A 13229-nucleotide genomic window follows, 5' to 3' on the forward strand; every position below is an offset into this window, starting at 1 on the left:
ACTGTATTTACTGTTGGAATGACTTATGACCCATGATGGTGCTCTTCTCTTCTTCTCCAGGTGATCTTTCCTTCAGAAGCAATGAACTTTGTAAAAACTCAAACTTGGTTTCCATCTCAAAACGTTTGGCCACTATGGTAATACTTCTTGTATCATTCCCTCAGCGTTTCCTAGATCTCTGCTTACTGTCAATCTTGGTTTACATCCAGTGAATTTAAAAAAAAAAAAGCCCTTGGTCATATGAAGGATCACATGACCATAATGACTATAGACCTTTTGTTGACCGGAAGTTATGAGGATGACAGCAAGCAGAAACCTAGAACTGTGACAAATTGATACAGACTGTATATTGGAAACTGAATAATCCCTATAGCAGTGGAATATGTGGGTCTTCGGTTATAAGGGTCATATTTATACCTTTCATCTGTGTTAGTTTTATTTTTGTTTAAATTGATAGGAAATTGTTAAGAAGTGATACATTCTCATAGATATAACAAGTTAGAGTACTCCCTCTCTTCTAAATCGTTACAAGGTCAGAAGAACAATCATACTTACATACTCCATATCCTGCTTGGATTCTGTAAAATAATTTAAGGTGTCTGTGCTTTGTGGATCATAGTCTACTTTATATCGCTGAGTATTTTTGGCTTGTTCCTTCCTGATGATTTCTATTTTGGTCTGAGGATTACTATACAACATTCTTTGTGTGTTAGATGGTGCTTGAGTGTCACTGCTGTCAGGAAGCATATCCTCCTCAGATTTGCTGAAATTCCCTATCAATACAAAAAGTATACATATTTGATATTGCAATAACTTTTTTAGCCAGTATGATTGGCTGCAATATTTTTACAGTTTGACAAAGCATGAAAAGTATATAAATATTCAATACAAATCAATAATTGTAGTAAAATATTTGGACCCACGTTTCACCAGTGCAATGGCAATATATGGCCATATACAGCAAGCATAATAAACATATCAGAACAGCAATTTTAATTTTATAGCTATACACCTCCACCTCCAATAAGTCCAGCTCTTTACTGCAATAGGCGCTGCTCCACCGATTCCAGCACAGTTAGAATTTTTTCTCTAACCCCCACATTACTGAGCAAATAGTGCAGTTATTTTTGGTGTCTAATGTTCTATTTAGGCTCCGTACTGTCATGAGGGGCGATGTCTGGCAGGAGCAGGTAAGGGGTGTGTTTCTTAGCTCTGACACCGGCTGGCATTGATTGAAGCTCTGAATCGCACCCCTTGCCTGACACTATCCTTCTAACATTACACAATTTAAACAGCACATCAGGCACCAAAACTAACTGCACTTGTTACTCAAGAGTGCTGTGGTCTACAGAAAAAATTCCAACTGTGTTGAAATCAGTGGAGCAGCGCCTATTAACAAATGCTAAGAAATAGGTGAAAGGTCCTCTTTAACAAGACAAAAACTTGATCAAAATATGAGCAGCCATGTTTTCGAAGCCTGCCACTGTCCCATTAAAGAAAACCAGGTCAGGTGTTTTTTCCACCATAAACTGGCCCCATCAAGTGCAGGATGATGTAATTCTGCTTCTAATAGTTGCCCCTCTAATCTTTCTGTTACAGTAAAGTAAAGTTATAAATGTTTGGAAACACAAAAATTCACTTAAAGAGGACCTTTCATCACCTGGGGTACATACGGTTTAATACACCGCTAGAAAGCCGACAGTGCGCTGAATTCAGCGCACTATCGGCTTTCCCGTTCTGTGCCCACGGTGAAGAGCTGTAGGTACCGGTACCATAGCTTTTCACTGTCAGAAGGGTGTTTCTGACAGTCAGTCAGGAACGTCCTTCTTCACAGCAGCGTCTATCTTATGGAAGGCATTCAGAACGGCTGCCTTAAGTAACAAATAGGATTTATTAATCTCAAAAACTAATCAATCATAAAAGAAAATGTAGGATTATTGCCAAGTTTGATGATGCACACTCTGGAGTGAGACATTTTTGAGCGACATTTGGATTTTCTTTTACAGGGTGAGGACTTTAGTGAGATACGGACTCCCACAATCACATATAGAAGAGGCAGCAGGAACCTTAAGGACCAGCTAGTTCATTTTACACAACCATTGAATAATGATAGTTGGCTCAACAAGAAACAGATATTTTTGTATATCTTCACCTACAAGGGATCTGCAGTAAGTTATTAGGATCCTTATTTAGGCCGGGGCCCCTCATGGGAGAAACATGTTGTTTTACAGTCCAACCCAACCACACATTGCAGAAAAATACACACAGATGTCACGCTGCGATTTCCAAAACTGTTGCAGCAATTATACCTATAGAAACATGGGTGGTTTCCCTATAGGTATACTTGAAACCAAGTCTGCAGAGGTTGAAAAGCGCTGTGGGAATGTTTGCATGGATTTCCATCCCATATTCTAAAGACATACTGATAGGGAAAAATGTACATTCTGAGCTCTATATGGGACTCACAATCTACATTAAAAAAAACAACAAAAAAAGCGCTGTGGGAAAAACCACAATGCGCTGCCACTGTGGTTTAGGGTAAGTTCACAAGGGGTATTTTGGACTGGAACCTGAGGTGGAGGTAGCCATAACTGAATTGCACCAGCAACCAGTTGCGCGCTCCGCTCCAGATTGGGCTTAGTCGAGAGGAGGGAGTGGCTTCAGACTGAATCGTGAAGTGAAACGGCCTGAAGAATGAGCATTTCGCTTCTTTTTCCGGGAGCCGGCTTGTTTCAGAAAAAACACCTGACCTGACCTGTCTTTTTGGTCAAGATTTTGAAGCGAACACAGCCTCAAAATCCTGACCAAAAAACCTGCGTGAACTTACCCTCAGCCTTATGTTTACTAGCTGATTATCACCATTACTTGCACAACTTTTTGACTTTCTAATCAAATTTGAAGTGACCGAAAGCTGGCCAAATGTATCAACTAGAGTCAGGAGGAAAAGCACAGATTTAAAGATTTTTGCCTGGCATGTCTGGAGCATTTTAAAAATTTTATTAGTTCTGAGCCTGTTAATAAATTTGGTGCAAATTTCACCATACTTAGGAAATAGCATTCTGACAAAGGGATCTGTAAAGTAAAGGTATAGACCCACCTCACTGCAGCTCTATTGTGTACATAATGTTGTGAATCTGAGAGAATGGGAAGTAGTATCTTAGATATGCAACATATATTCGGAAGAAGAGGTGAAACTACCAGTACATCGTGTGTTGCAAACATTTCATTTAAGACCTCTGCTGATAGAATAGGTTAGCACTCAGCTATAGCTTAACAGATCTCAAGGCTTACAATTCAAAGTAAAATGACTTCAGGATTATTTTCACACACCATCATTTACAATGGGGTGTGCTTTGCTGACAACTTTCTTCATGGGTATCTGCTGTTAGTGTCATGCGATAAGATCAGAATCTATCCTGGGATGACCTCGTTGGCAAACCAAGTCCTTCTGTTACTAATTTTCTTAGCAACTTTCACAAAGCCACACCATATATAATCTAAGCCATCATATAAATTGCAATATATATTACAGTAAAAAGGTTATTTAGATAGTAGAATTAAACTTGTACTAAATCTGTTTGTCTTATCGATCTGCACCATAGTACAGTTTTTACAAAGACATGATCCTTCATCAAGTTCAATTATTCACTAATACCTTGGCATTATGCAGATGATGGCTTTACCCAGAGTCTGGCATTACCCATGACATATACAAGAGTACATATTTATATCCTATAAAACTGGTGATGACTTTACCTTAAAATACCTTTTGTAAAACTCATGACTCAAGTATACTGAAGGCTTAATAACAGCATCTTATACGGGAGGCTCAAAGCAAATAGCAGTGGCATAATCTCAGCAGAGAACATTGTCACATAAAGTAGCATTCCATAATATTGTAAAATGCAATCATTTAAACTTGAAGGAACAGAGCATTTATTTATTTTTTTCATATTTAAACTGGCTAGATATTCCAGAATACAGACTTAGCCTGATGCAATTGTAAACCTAGCCTATCTGTCATTCAGGTCCGCTAGAGGACCCGGACAGTGGATAGCCCGTCCGCCAAAACAGTGGTTACCTGTGGACAGCATATATAATGCTGGTATCCATCCATTTTCATACTGAAACCTTCGGAGAGAAAAGTCCTCCAAGCAGGATTTTTCTCTCCGGCAGATTCCTACGGAGACTCTGATGCAGAAGTCAACCTAGCCGTAAACAGTAAACATACTCTGCAGTAGATAGCAACGTATACTTTGTACTTTCCTTACTTTAACAAACCCAATATATGAGAGGCGGTAAACAGAATTGCTACACTTTATGAATTTGGGTTAGCTACGATTTGCTGACCTTAGTCTAAATCAGTGCATAGTTCCATTAAACATTTTAAAGGGAATCTGTCAGGGCATCTTTGACTCTAAGTCACCCACAGGTATTTATGGATCTTGGGTTTAGTGTCCCAAATCGCCCTGTTATAATGCAATTCATGGCTACATTAAAAATAGCTTTATAGTCACCCTACCTCTGTACTCCTCACATCAGTTCTTCAATGAAGCCAGAGGAGTACACCTCATTTAGAGTGTGAATGCCCTGAAACTCCGGCACTTGCACAATGAAGCCAGCGTGTACATCCCTAGAATCAATGAAGAGCAGCACAGACGCCGGGAGCAACAGAGAGGAGTCTCATGAGACTAAGTGTAAAAGTTTATAACTTTCACTAAGAATTGTATACGTATTCGTGAACAAGAGTTACCTTCAAAAGTAGCAGGACAATTATCCATTATGTGACACTCAAATGTCTTTTTCCTTTACAAACAGTAAGAAATTTTTATATATATGTTGTTATACATTTAATGTCTGGATATTAACAAGATGCAACAAACAGCTATGCATTTATTTGCATTATGGCAAACTTCGCTCTGGAAATCGTGATACCTGAAGAAAAGCAATAAGTATGTACAGAACACTTCCATATTATTGGAATAATGCCATAATAATGCTAGGCAGCCATAGGCCCGGTTCACATCTGTGTTCAGGCTATTCTGTTCCCCTCTCTGCATGAAAAATGCAAAAAAAAAAAAAAAAAGTCCTGCAAGCAGCACTTTAACTGCTTAACTTATTCCCGTATCTAAAAGTGTATTTCTGCAAGCATTAGGTAGAATAAAGACCTACTGTACAGGAAAGCAATCTGCCTTAATTAATTATTTTCAGCTAGAAAGAGTTTTCAAAAAGTTTACATTGAGTTCTGTGAACTGGATTATCTATTTTAATAAATAGCTTTTCTACAACTTTTTGGTAAATGCTGCACAACACTGGTTTAGTTACTTAAATGGAGTCTACCACCTCCCTTCTGCCCTGCTCAAGTAGGATGGGTGATGTCGTAGCAATCGGAAAATGAACACACACTGCACAGGGTGAAGTTAAGCAAGAGATATTAGGGGTCTGGTAAGGGAGCAAGGGGCAAGCATGTTACGTGACTTCACTTTGTTCAGCCTTCAGCCGGATGGTCCCCATCATGCTATACCTGGGGAGTTTTGTGGACCTTTCAGGCAAAGGCAAAACAAACAGCTATAAGGGTCACAGCAGTCGCCCTTGCAACCATGCGCCTAAACAGGAGGCTTCATAGGCCCCTTCACCACACTACTGTCTTCACATGCAGGGAAGTGTATGCTTACCTCTTCTTCCTGCAAAGTGCTGAAGTGGCGTCCATCTGTGCTCCTCTTCTAAAGTCTTTATCATACAGTTTGCAGTACCAGAGTGCAGACAGGGTAGCCGGGAACACAATAAAAGAGATGCACAGTTGGGCAACACATCCAAACTTTGCAGGAAGAAGAGGAAAGTGGACAATTCACCAGAACTGTGTATCCTGTACTGTATGTAATGTAATTTGGAGTGGGATTGAGAGAACTATTTCCTATGGGGGGGGGGGGGCGTTACCTGTCGGGGAGAAATAATTGGGACACTATTACCTATGTGTATTAAAAATATGTTAACATCAGCCTTATGGCCTTTCTTAAGGCTATTCTGACGGGATAATAACTGAAAAAGGGATTCTAATTATAGAATCCCTTTAAAGTGGCAAAGAACATAAGGAAGTGCAATATGTACCACCACTTTGGTCACAGGATAGTTACAATGGAAATAAGTTCCTGCTTGAGGATGGAGCAACGTTCATTTACCCCGGGAGCAGTCCATAGTCAATGTCACTTTAAACAGGTCTAATTCCAGTGTTTAAAATGAGATTAAGAGCAGGTCTGTAGCCCACATAGATTTAGAGATGACTTAACACATTCATACTCACTTTCTATTACCTCTTTTGGGCCGCTCTTGGTGACATCATTGGCACGGGCTCAGAGCTGTGGTCTATGATTAGGCTTCAGCAGTGTCCTGGTTACCGAGGGTCATGGAATGCCCATGTGACTGCTGGTGGCCCAATCACCAGCCTCAGCTGTGGCCGCTGTATCTATGACTTTACAAAAGAGCACGAATGCTGTGAGGAGACCCAACAGAAGTAATGTGAACACAAAAACAAGTACAGCACCGAGCTGTATATGGTGAAGTATTGTTGGGTGAAGGAATAATACGATAAATACAGAGTTGACTCTCACCCGAGGGAGCTTTGATAAATTCACAATTACCAACAGTGCCTTAGAACACAGGGGGTTCCTCCCTGGGTGAACAAGAGCAGCAGAATCCGTCCCACCAGTGGTGTCAATCGGAATGCCAGAGTACCAAAGTAAAGGATAACGGCGCTTCACCTGGTAGATGGACATCAAACCTTCTTTATCATAGTTCAGAACACAACGCGTTTCGGGCATCAATTGCCCTTTTCAAGCCACCCAGAGCAGTTCATTTACACTTGAAAAAGGGCAATTGATGCCCGAAACGCGTTGTGTTATTCTGAACTATAATAAAGAAGGTTTGATATTCATCAACTAAGTGAAGCGCGGTTATCCTTTACTTTGGTCCTCTGGCATTCCAACAGAGGTAACGGCAGAGTATGAAGAGACCCTACAGAATATAATAATGTCACTGTAACATCCGCATCTGTTCAAACTTCCGCACTTTCTTCCAGTCGCATGGTATAGCGCAGGAGGTGCACCTGGCTAGGATTTTCATGCTTTTCAGTTTCTTGTACTCTGTCTGAATACAGCTCTATCCCCTCACTTCAGCTATTCATTCATCTCACACATCTCTTCCACTGTTTGTTTATCTGTGCTCCTCAAAGAGTTATCCTTATTCTTGCTTATGTGATTGACATCCTTCCTTTCCAATCAAGTCTGGGGCAGATTCCAGATGTCATATACACTATGTGATCAAAAGTATCCGGACACCTGGCTGAAAATGACTTACAAGTTTGTGGCACCCTCCATCGGTAATGCTGGAATTCAATATGGTGTTGGCCCACCCTTAGCCTTGATAACAGCTTCCACTCTAATACGTTCAATCAGGTGCTGGAAGGTTTCTTGGGTAATGGCAGCCCATTCTTCACGGAGTGCTGCACTGAGGAGAGGTATCAATGAAGGTCAGTGAGGCCTGGCACGAAGTCAGCGTTCCAAAACATTCCAAAGGTGTTCTATAGGATTCAAGTCAGGACTCTGTGCAGGCCAGTCCATTACAGAGATGTTATTGTCGTGTAACCACAGGCCGTGCAGTATGAACAGGTGCTCGATCGTGTTGAAAGATGCAATCGCCATTCCTGAATTGCTCTTCAACAGTGGGAAGCAAGAAGGTGTTTAAAACATCATTGTAGGCCTGTACTGTGATAGTGCCACACAAAACAACAAGGGGTGTAAGCTTCCTCCATGAAATACACAACCACACCATAACTCCACCGCCTCCGAATTTTACTGTTGGCACTACACACGTAGGCAGATGACGTTCACCGGGCATTCGCCATACCCACACCCTGCCATCGGATCGCCACATTGTGTACTGTGATTCGTCATTCCACACAACATTTTTCCACTGTTCAATTGTCCAATGTTTACGCTCCTTACACCAAGCGAAGCGTCGTTTGGCATTGACCTGCGTGATGTGTGGCACCCAATCACCTGACCACGTTCGAAGTTCGTCAGTTCCGCGGAGCGCCCCACTCTGCTCTCTCACGATGTCTAATGTCTACTGAGGTCACTGATAATGGAATACCGGGCATCACAATGCACCTAATATGAAAAACGCATGTCTTTGGGGATGTCTGGATACTTTTGATCACATAGTGTATATGGTTTTCTAACCCACACCTGAGAGCTTGCTATTAGTCTCTGTGGAGCATGATAGCAGTTTTCCCCGGTAACTATGTTTTTGCAGAGCCGTATTCCTCCCATATTTGTTTTGTTCCTGCTGCCTGACTGTTCAGACCTTTTAATATTTCTCTACCTGTTCTCATTTGTTTGTCTTGTCTGCATTTGTGTTTGCACTTGTTACATAGGAAGGGACTGTCGCCCAGTTGTCCTCTACCGTTTAGGGTAGCTGAGGCAAGCAGGCAAGGACTTCATGGTGGGTCTAGTATTAGGGATCACTGTCCGTGTCTTCCTTTGTTCTGCTGGGACATTCGCAACAAATGAAACCTAACAGGTTTCGTAACTGTCACTCTTCACTTTGACATAACTTTGGCTGTGTTTCTTTCAGAGAGCTAGAAATAGGATGGCTAGGTTACTAGGTGCTCTAAGTATTCTACACTATGTTTTAACAAAGATAGCTGCAGCCATAATCTATAATAGGATCACCTCCTCAAGGTTATAGCAGAAATGCAAAGTTTTCAGTGAATCAATGAAAAGTTCTACCAAATCTTTTCCCACAAAGCTATATATCAATTTCAGTTAAAACTGCTCTAGAACATAATCCCTTCTGAATCCACTGTAGATCCCCAGTGACAGGTTCCATTTAAGCAGCCAAGACTGGTTGACCTCTCCTTTTTGTAGGGATGCCCATGGTAACTAATCAGATTACAACTCTTTTGCCACAGGCCCTTTATAAAAATCAACAACCTGGGGATCCAAACGTAGCCTTTGATCACATGACCTGGGGGTTGTGACATCAGCAGACCCACTCACCCCACTCCAATCCATCCAAAGCTGCACCAGATAAATAAATACTCCCGGGAAACCCTTTAATAAAAGCTAATCAAAACATTATATGTACCCCCCAAAACTATCTCAAATAAAAGTACAACTTCCCAGGCAAACAATTAGCCCGCCTAAATATGTTGACAGAAAGAGAAAAAAAAAGTTCTTAAAGAACTAATCACTAAGGTCTCTTCATACAGCTAATTGGCTATATAAGATCAATTTCACATCATGATATTTGCAAGCCTGTACCAACCAACCAAAGTATCCATTAAACAGTCACTGGACTAAAACATAAGAAAAAGAAACCTCAATGTAATGATAAAAAAAAAAAAATCATACATACGCATATATTATACGCTCACTGTATAGAGTTTACACCATAACATATCACACTGTATTTTATCAATGATCGCCTCTTTAAGGGTGACTTTACACGGAGTATCCCACCAGTCCTTTAGACATGTATACACGTGTCCGAGCGCAGCGCTTCAAAACAGAGCCCATTGATTTCAATGGGTGCCGATATATGTGCGCTACCCATTGAAATCAATCGGAGGCTTTTTTACCTATTGATTTTCAATGGGTAGCGCGTGTCTATCGGCACCCATTGAAATCAATGGGCTCTGTTTTGAAGCGCCGCGCTCGGACACATGTATACGTGTCTAAAGGAGCGGCGAGCTACGCCGTGTGAAGGCACCCTAAGTTGTAACAATCTGATAGTTACTCCTTATACAAATATTGTGGTGCACATATTAATTTGATAGGGTTTTTAGTTTTGTTTTTTAAATCCATCCACCAATCCAAAAGATATCCCCCTGGAAGGTTATATGTAACGCTGGCCTTACACGAACGTAAGTTAAATCTGCAAATGGTCCTCAATTGTGGGTTCATAATTGCGGACACATTGTATTCAGTGCGGCCTCTTACACCACCGAATAGTTTATTCATGGTGTGCCGGTCCGTGACCAGGGTCTGCACTGAATACCGCAGGTCTGCAAAGTCACGGACATCATGTCACAGACTGTCTTTGACATTTGCACTTTGTGCATGGACACAGACGTCTGCAGAAGAGTGAATTTTGTGTTGCTGATCAGCAAATTGCGGACCTCAAAAACCACTAGTGTCATGTAAGACCAGCCTAAACCATCTCTGCTTCTCCATGTGGGCGGGAACAATTTGTATTTCTCTGAGCAACTGAAAAGGTTCCCACCCACATGGAGAATCAGAGCTAGGTCACATATAACCTCTCAGGGACAATGTCTTTTCAATAGATGGACAGATTGGAAAAAGGAAAACGCCAGCTAGTTCAGGGACACATGAATCAAATAATGTATGGTATTTAGCATTTCATACTTGGTGGTAGGTTCTTTTAAGACTTAGTAAATTTTCCCCCATTTAGTTTATGCACTGCACATACATTCAATGTATCTGGAGGTGAATTTACGAAGTTCTGCATACCAGAATTCTGCCGTTCAAAAAGTTGCAACATTTTAGACTTTTACAACACTTCTGAATGGGGACGCGGACAGTAGATAAGGTTGTGGTGGGTTCAAACTACTGTTATTTAATGTCTGTTGCTCTCATTGGTCAGAGGATGAGTGCAACAAAAATTAACAGACATATGCAAATCGAACCCCTCTGCATAACCCCCATATAAAAAAAAAAAAAAAAAAAAAATGAACAAAGTTTTCCTCTCTCTCTCTCTCTATATATATATATTACACACATATCTAGAAGGTGGCAACTCACACACACAACTCCGGAGGCATAACATGAACTATGAGCCCCAACGTTATCTGTGGTCCACTACACCCCCCCCCCCCCATAATATACTGTTTACTGTACAGGTCTCCTCATATTGCAAAGAGAGACCTCATGGGCTCCTGGGTATGGGTGTAACATTTGCACATTTCCAAATATTGTAAGTCTCTCAGTCACACCCTATTAATGTGGAATCCACGGGTAATATTTTAACAAGCAAGTAGATACAGGAAGTGTCAGACTGGGGTGCTTGGGGCACACCAGAAGGATTCATTTTTGGAGTCCACTTCACAGATAAACGACCTGTCTCCTATTTTATTTGAAGGCTAGCTTGCTACCCACTCCTCTCCTTTAACTAGGACCACCCCCCAGCTCTGTGAGCAATATGATTGGTGGCGGAGGCCCGACAGTGACAGAGGCATGATACCCTGTTTCCCCGAAAATAAGTCATCCCCCGAAAGTAAGACATAGCAGAGGTTTTGTTGAATTACCTAATATAAGGCACCCCCTGAAAGTGAGACATCCCCCAATGATAATAATCTTTCTGTGTAAAGATTGTAAAGAAAAACATTGCAGCCGGTTGAACACTGTGCACGATGTTCTGTGTGCACAGGTGTGCCGGCTGCTAACGCCACTGCGATACATAGATGAGCTGGGAGATGCCTGCTGTGCATACACTAAGCATCATATGCAATGTGGAGTCCACTCTCCCAGCTCATTCCACAACAGCTGGAACAATGGATACAACATACGGTATCACAGCAGCCTGATTTCCCATGCACACGTAGCACTGCACACAGCATTCAGCCGGCTGCAATGTTTTTCTTCATACAATCTTTACGCAGCAAGCACATCTCAGCAAAGTGCAGTGGTGGCAGCAGCACACAACAATAAAATAAGACATCCCCTGAAAATAAGACATAGCATATCTTTAGGACCAAAATTTAATATAAGACTATCTTATTTTCAGGGGAAAAACACGGTAGCGCCCAGCCTGGCTTTGTGCCTATATGCCATCTCTGCCACCCAAACAATCGACATATAATAAACTGGGTAGTTTGTTAGAGGTTGTACTCAGTTTATTATATGGGCACATAGGCTGCTGTATGCAGTGTACTATGGCATGCAGGACTCTGGCCAGGGACCCTCCTGGGGATTTACCTGGTCACAGGTCCCAGTTCTAGGACTACATTACTACTCATCATCTATTACAGACTTACCTTCTAGCGAGTGACTCCTGTCCCTGCCTTTGGTGACATTTACACAGACTCCCCGGCCCATGAGCAGCGCCTGGATTGGTGTGGGCTCCTCAGGTTCGGGTCTACACTGGAGCCCAGAGCCACACTTCTGGCTATACACCCCGCACTTGCTGCCCTCGGGCAGGGCACAGGTCAAGCAACAGCCGCACAGGGTCTCCGGCACCAACTCCTCGCAGTCAGAGCTCAGGGGCTTGCACTGCTCCAGGGCTTTAGAGTCACACGGCTCGCACTGGACTACCGGCCCCACTGCCATAGCCAGCTGGCTCAACCACAACGCCAGCGCCGCTGAACACCACACGTACATAGTAGCCGAAGTGTAGAGACCAGGACAAGTATATAAGGGCAAGCCACGGATGACAGGAGCTGCGGGGACACAGAGGGAGAGCAGCAGTTATTACATCATCTCACCCCATAGAGGCACATGTGTCCGGCCGGGCAGTGTGGCTGCAGGTACTCACCTGGTCACATGCACATGTTGCTGCGGCTACACACAAAGTCTCAACAATCACGTGATGTCACCGAACACCTTCTAGACTCCGAAAGGTCCCGCAGAGAAGCTTAAGCCACTCGCTGTGTCCGCCCCTCTTGGTGAAGGCAATATACACGTTCCTCCTGCCTGTGTACAGCGCTGCCACGCTAGGCCTGTTACTTGCCCCTTCCTCAGGTTCTGTTCCCCATCTGTTCTCTCATTCAAGTTCTGACTATATAGAGAGTGAGCTCCAGACACGCCCCGGCATATGCATAGTAAATAACGTCCGGCCGGCGACTACAGGCTGAGAGGCGGAATCCAGGATTCGGTGATACGAAGAGGAGGAGGAGAAGGGGAGTCTCTGAATCTGATTTGTGTTCAAGTGCACCTCAGAGAACTCCCATTAATGCGGTGGGAGAGGAGAGGGGGGCACTGGCTTCTTTTGTTTCAGCACATATTTCTTGGGAAAGTGCGGGCAGTCGGTGAATGCGTCAGGTTATGGCACTTCACATGAGGAGCTGGAGTAGTCACTGTGTAGACAGGTGGTGCAGGAGAGGAGTCCCACATTACATAAGGACTCATTCTAATCTGCATGTTACTTAAACTTTCTTATGACTTCACCTCAAGAAATACAATAGAAAATGCAGAGTACTATGAATGACATTGAGG

General features: G+C 42.6%; 1 protein-coding gene across 1 annotated transcript in view; it reads right to left on the minus strand.

The window, feature by feature from the left end:
* IGFBP3 (insulin like growth factor binding protein 3) overlaps positions 1-12766 on the minus strand; it is a 29820-nt gene extending 17054 nt beyond the window's left edge. The window contains exons 1-3 of the mRNA XM_075272217.1: positions 12550-12766; positions 12053-12454; positions 556-773 (exon numbers count right to left, since the gene is read on the minus strand). Coding sequence (XP_075128318.1) covers positions 556-773; positions 12053-12395 — 561 coding nt within the window. The 5' untranslated portion in view covers positions 12396-12454; positions 12550-12766. The remainder of the gene's footprint in view (positions 1-555; positions 774-12052; positions 12455-12549) is intronic.
* Between the last annotated feature and the right edge of the window lie 463 nt (positions 12767-13229).

This window comes from Leptodactylus fuscus, chromosome 4 (genome assembly GCF_031893055.1).
Source record: "Leptodactylus fuscus isolate aLepFus1 chromosome 4, aLepFus1.hap2, whole genome shotgun sequence".
NCBI classification, from domain to species: domain Eukaryota; kingdom Metazoa; phylum Chordata; class Amphibia; order Anura; family Leptodactylidae; genus Leptodactylus; species Leptodactylus fuscus.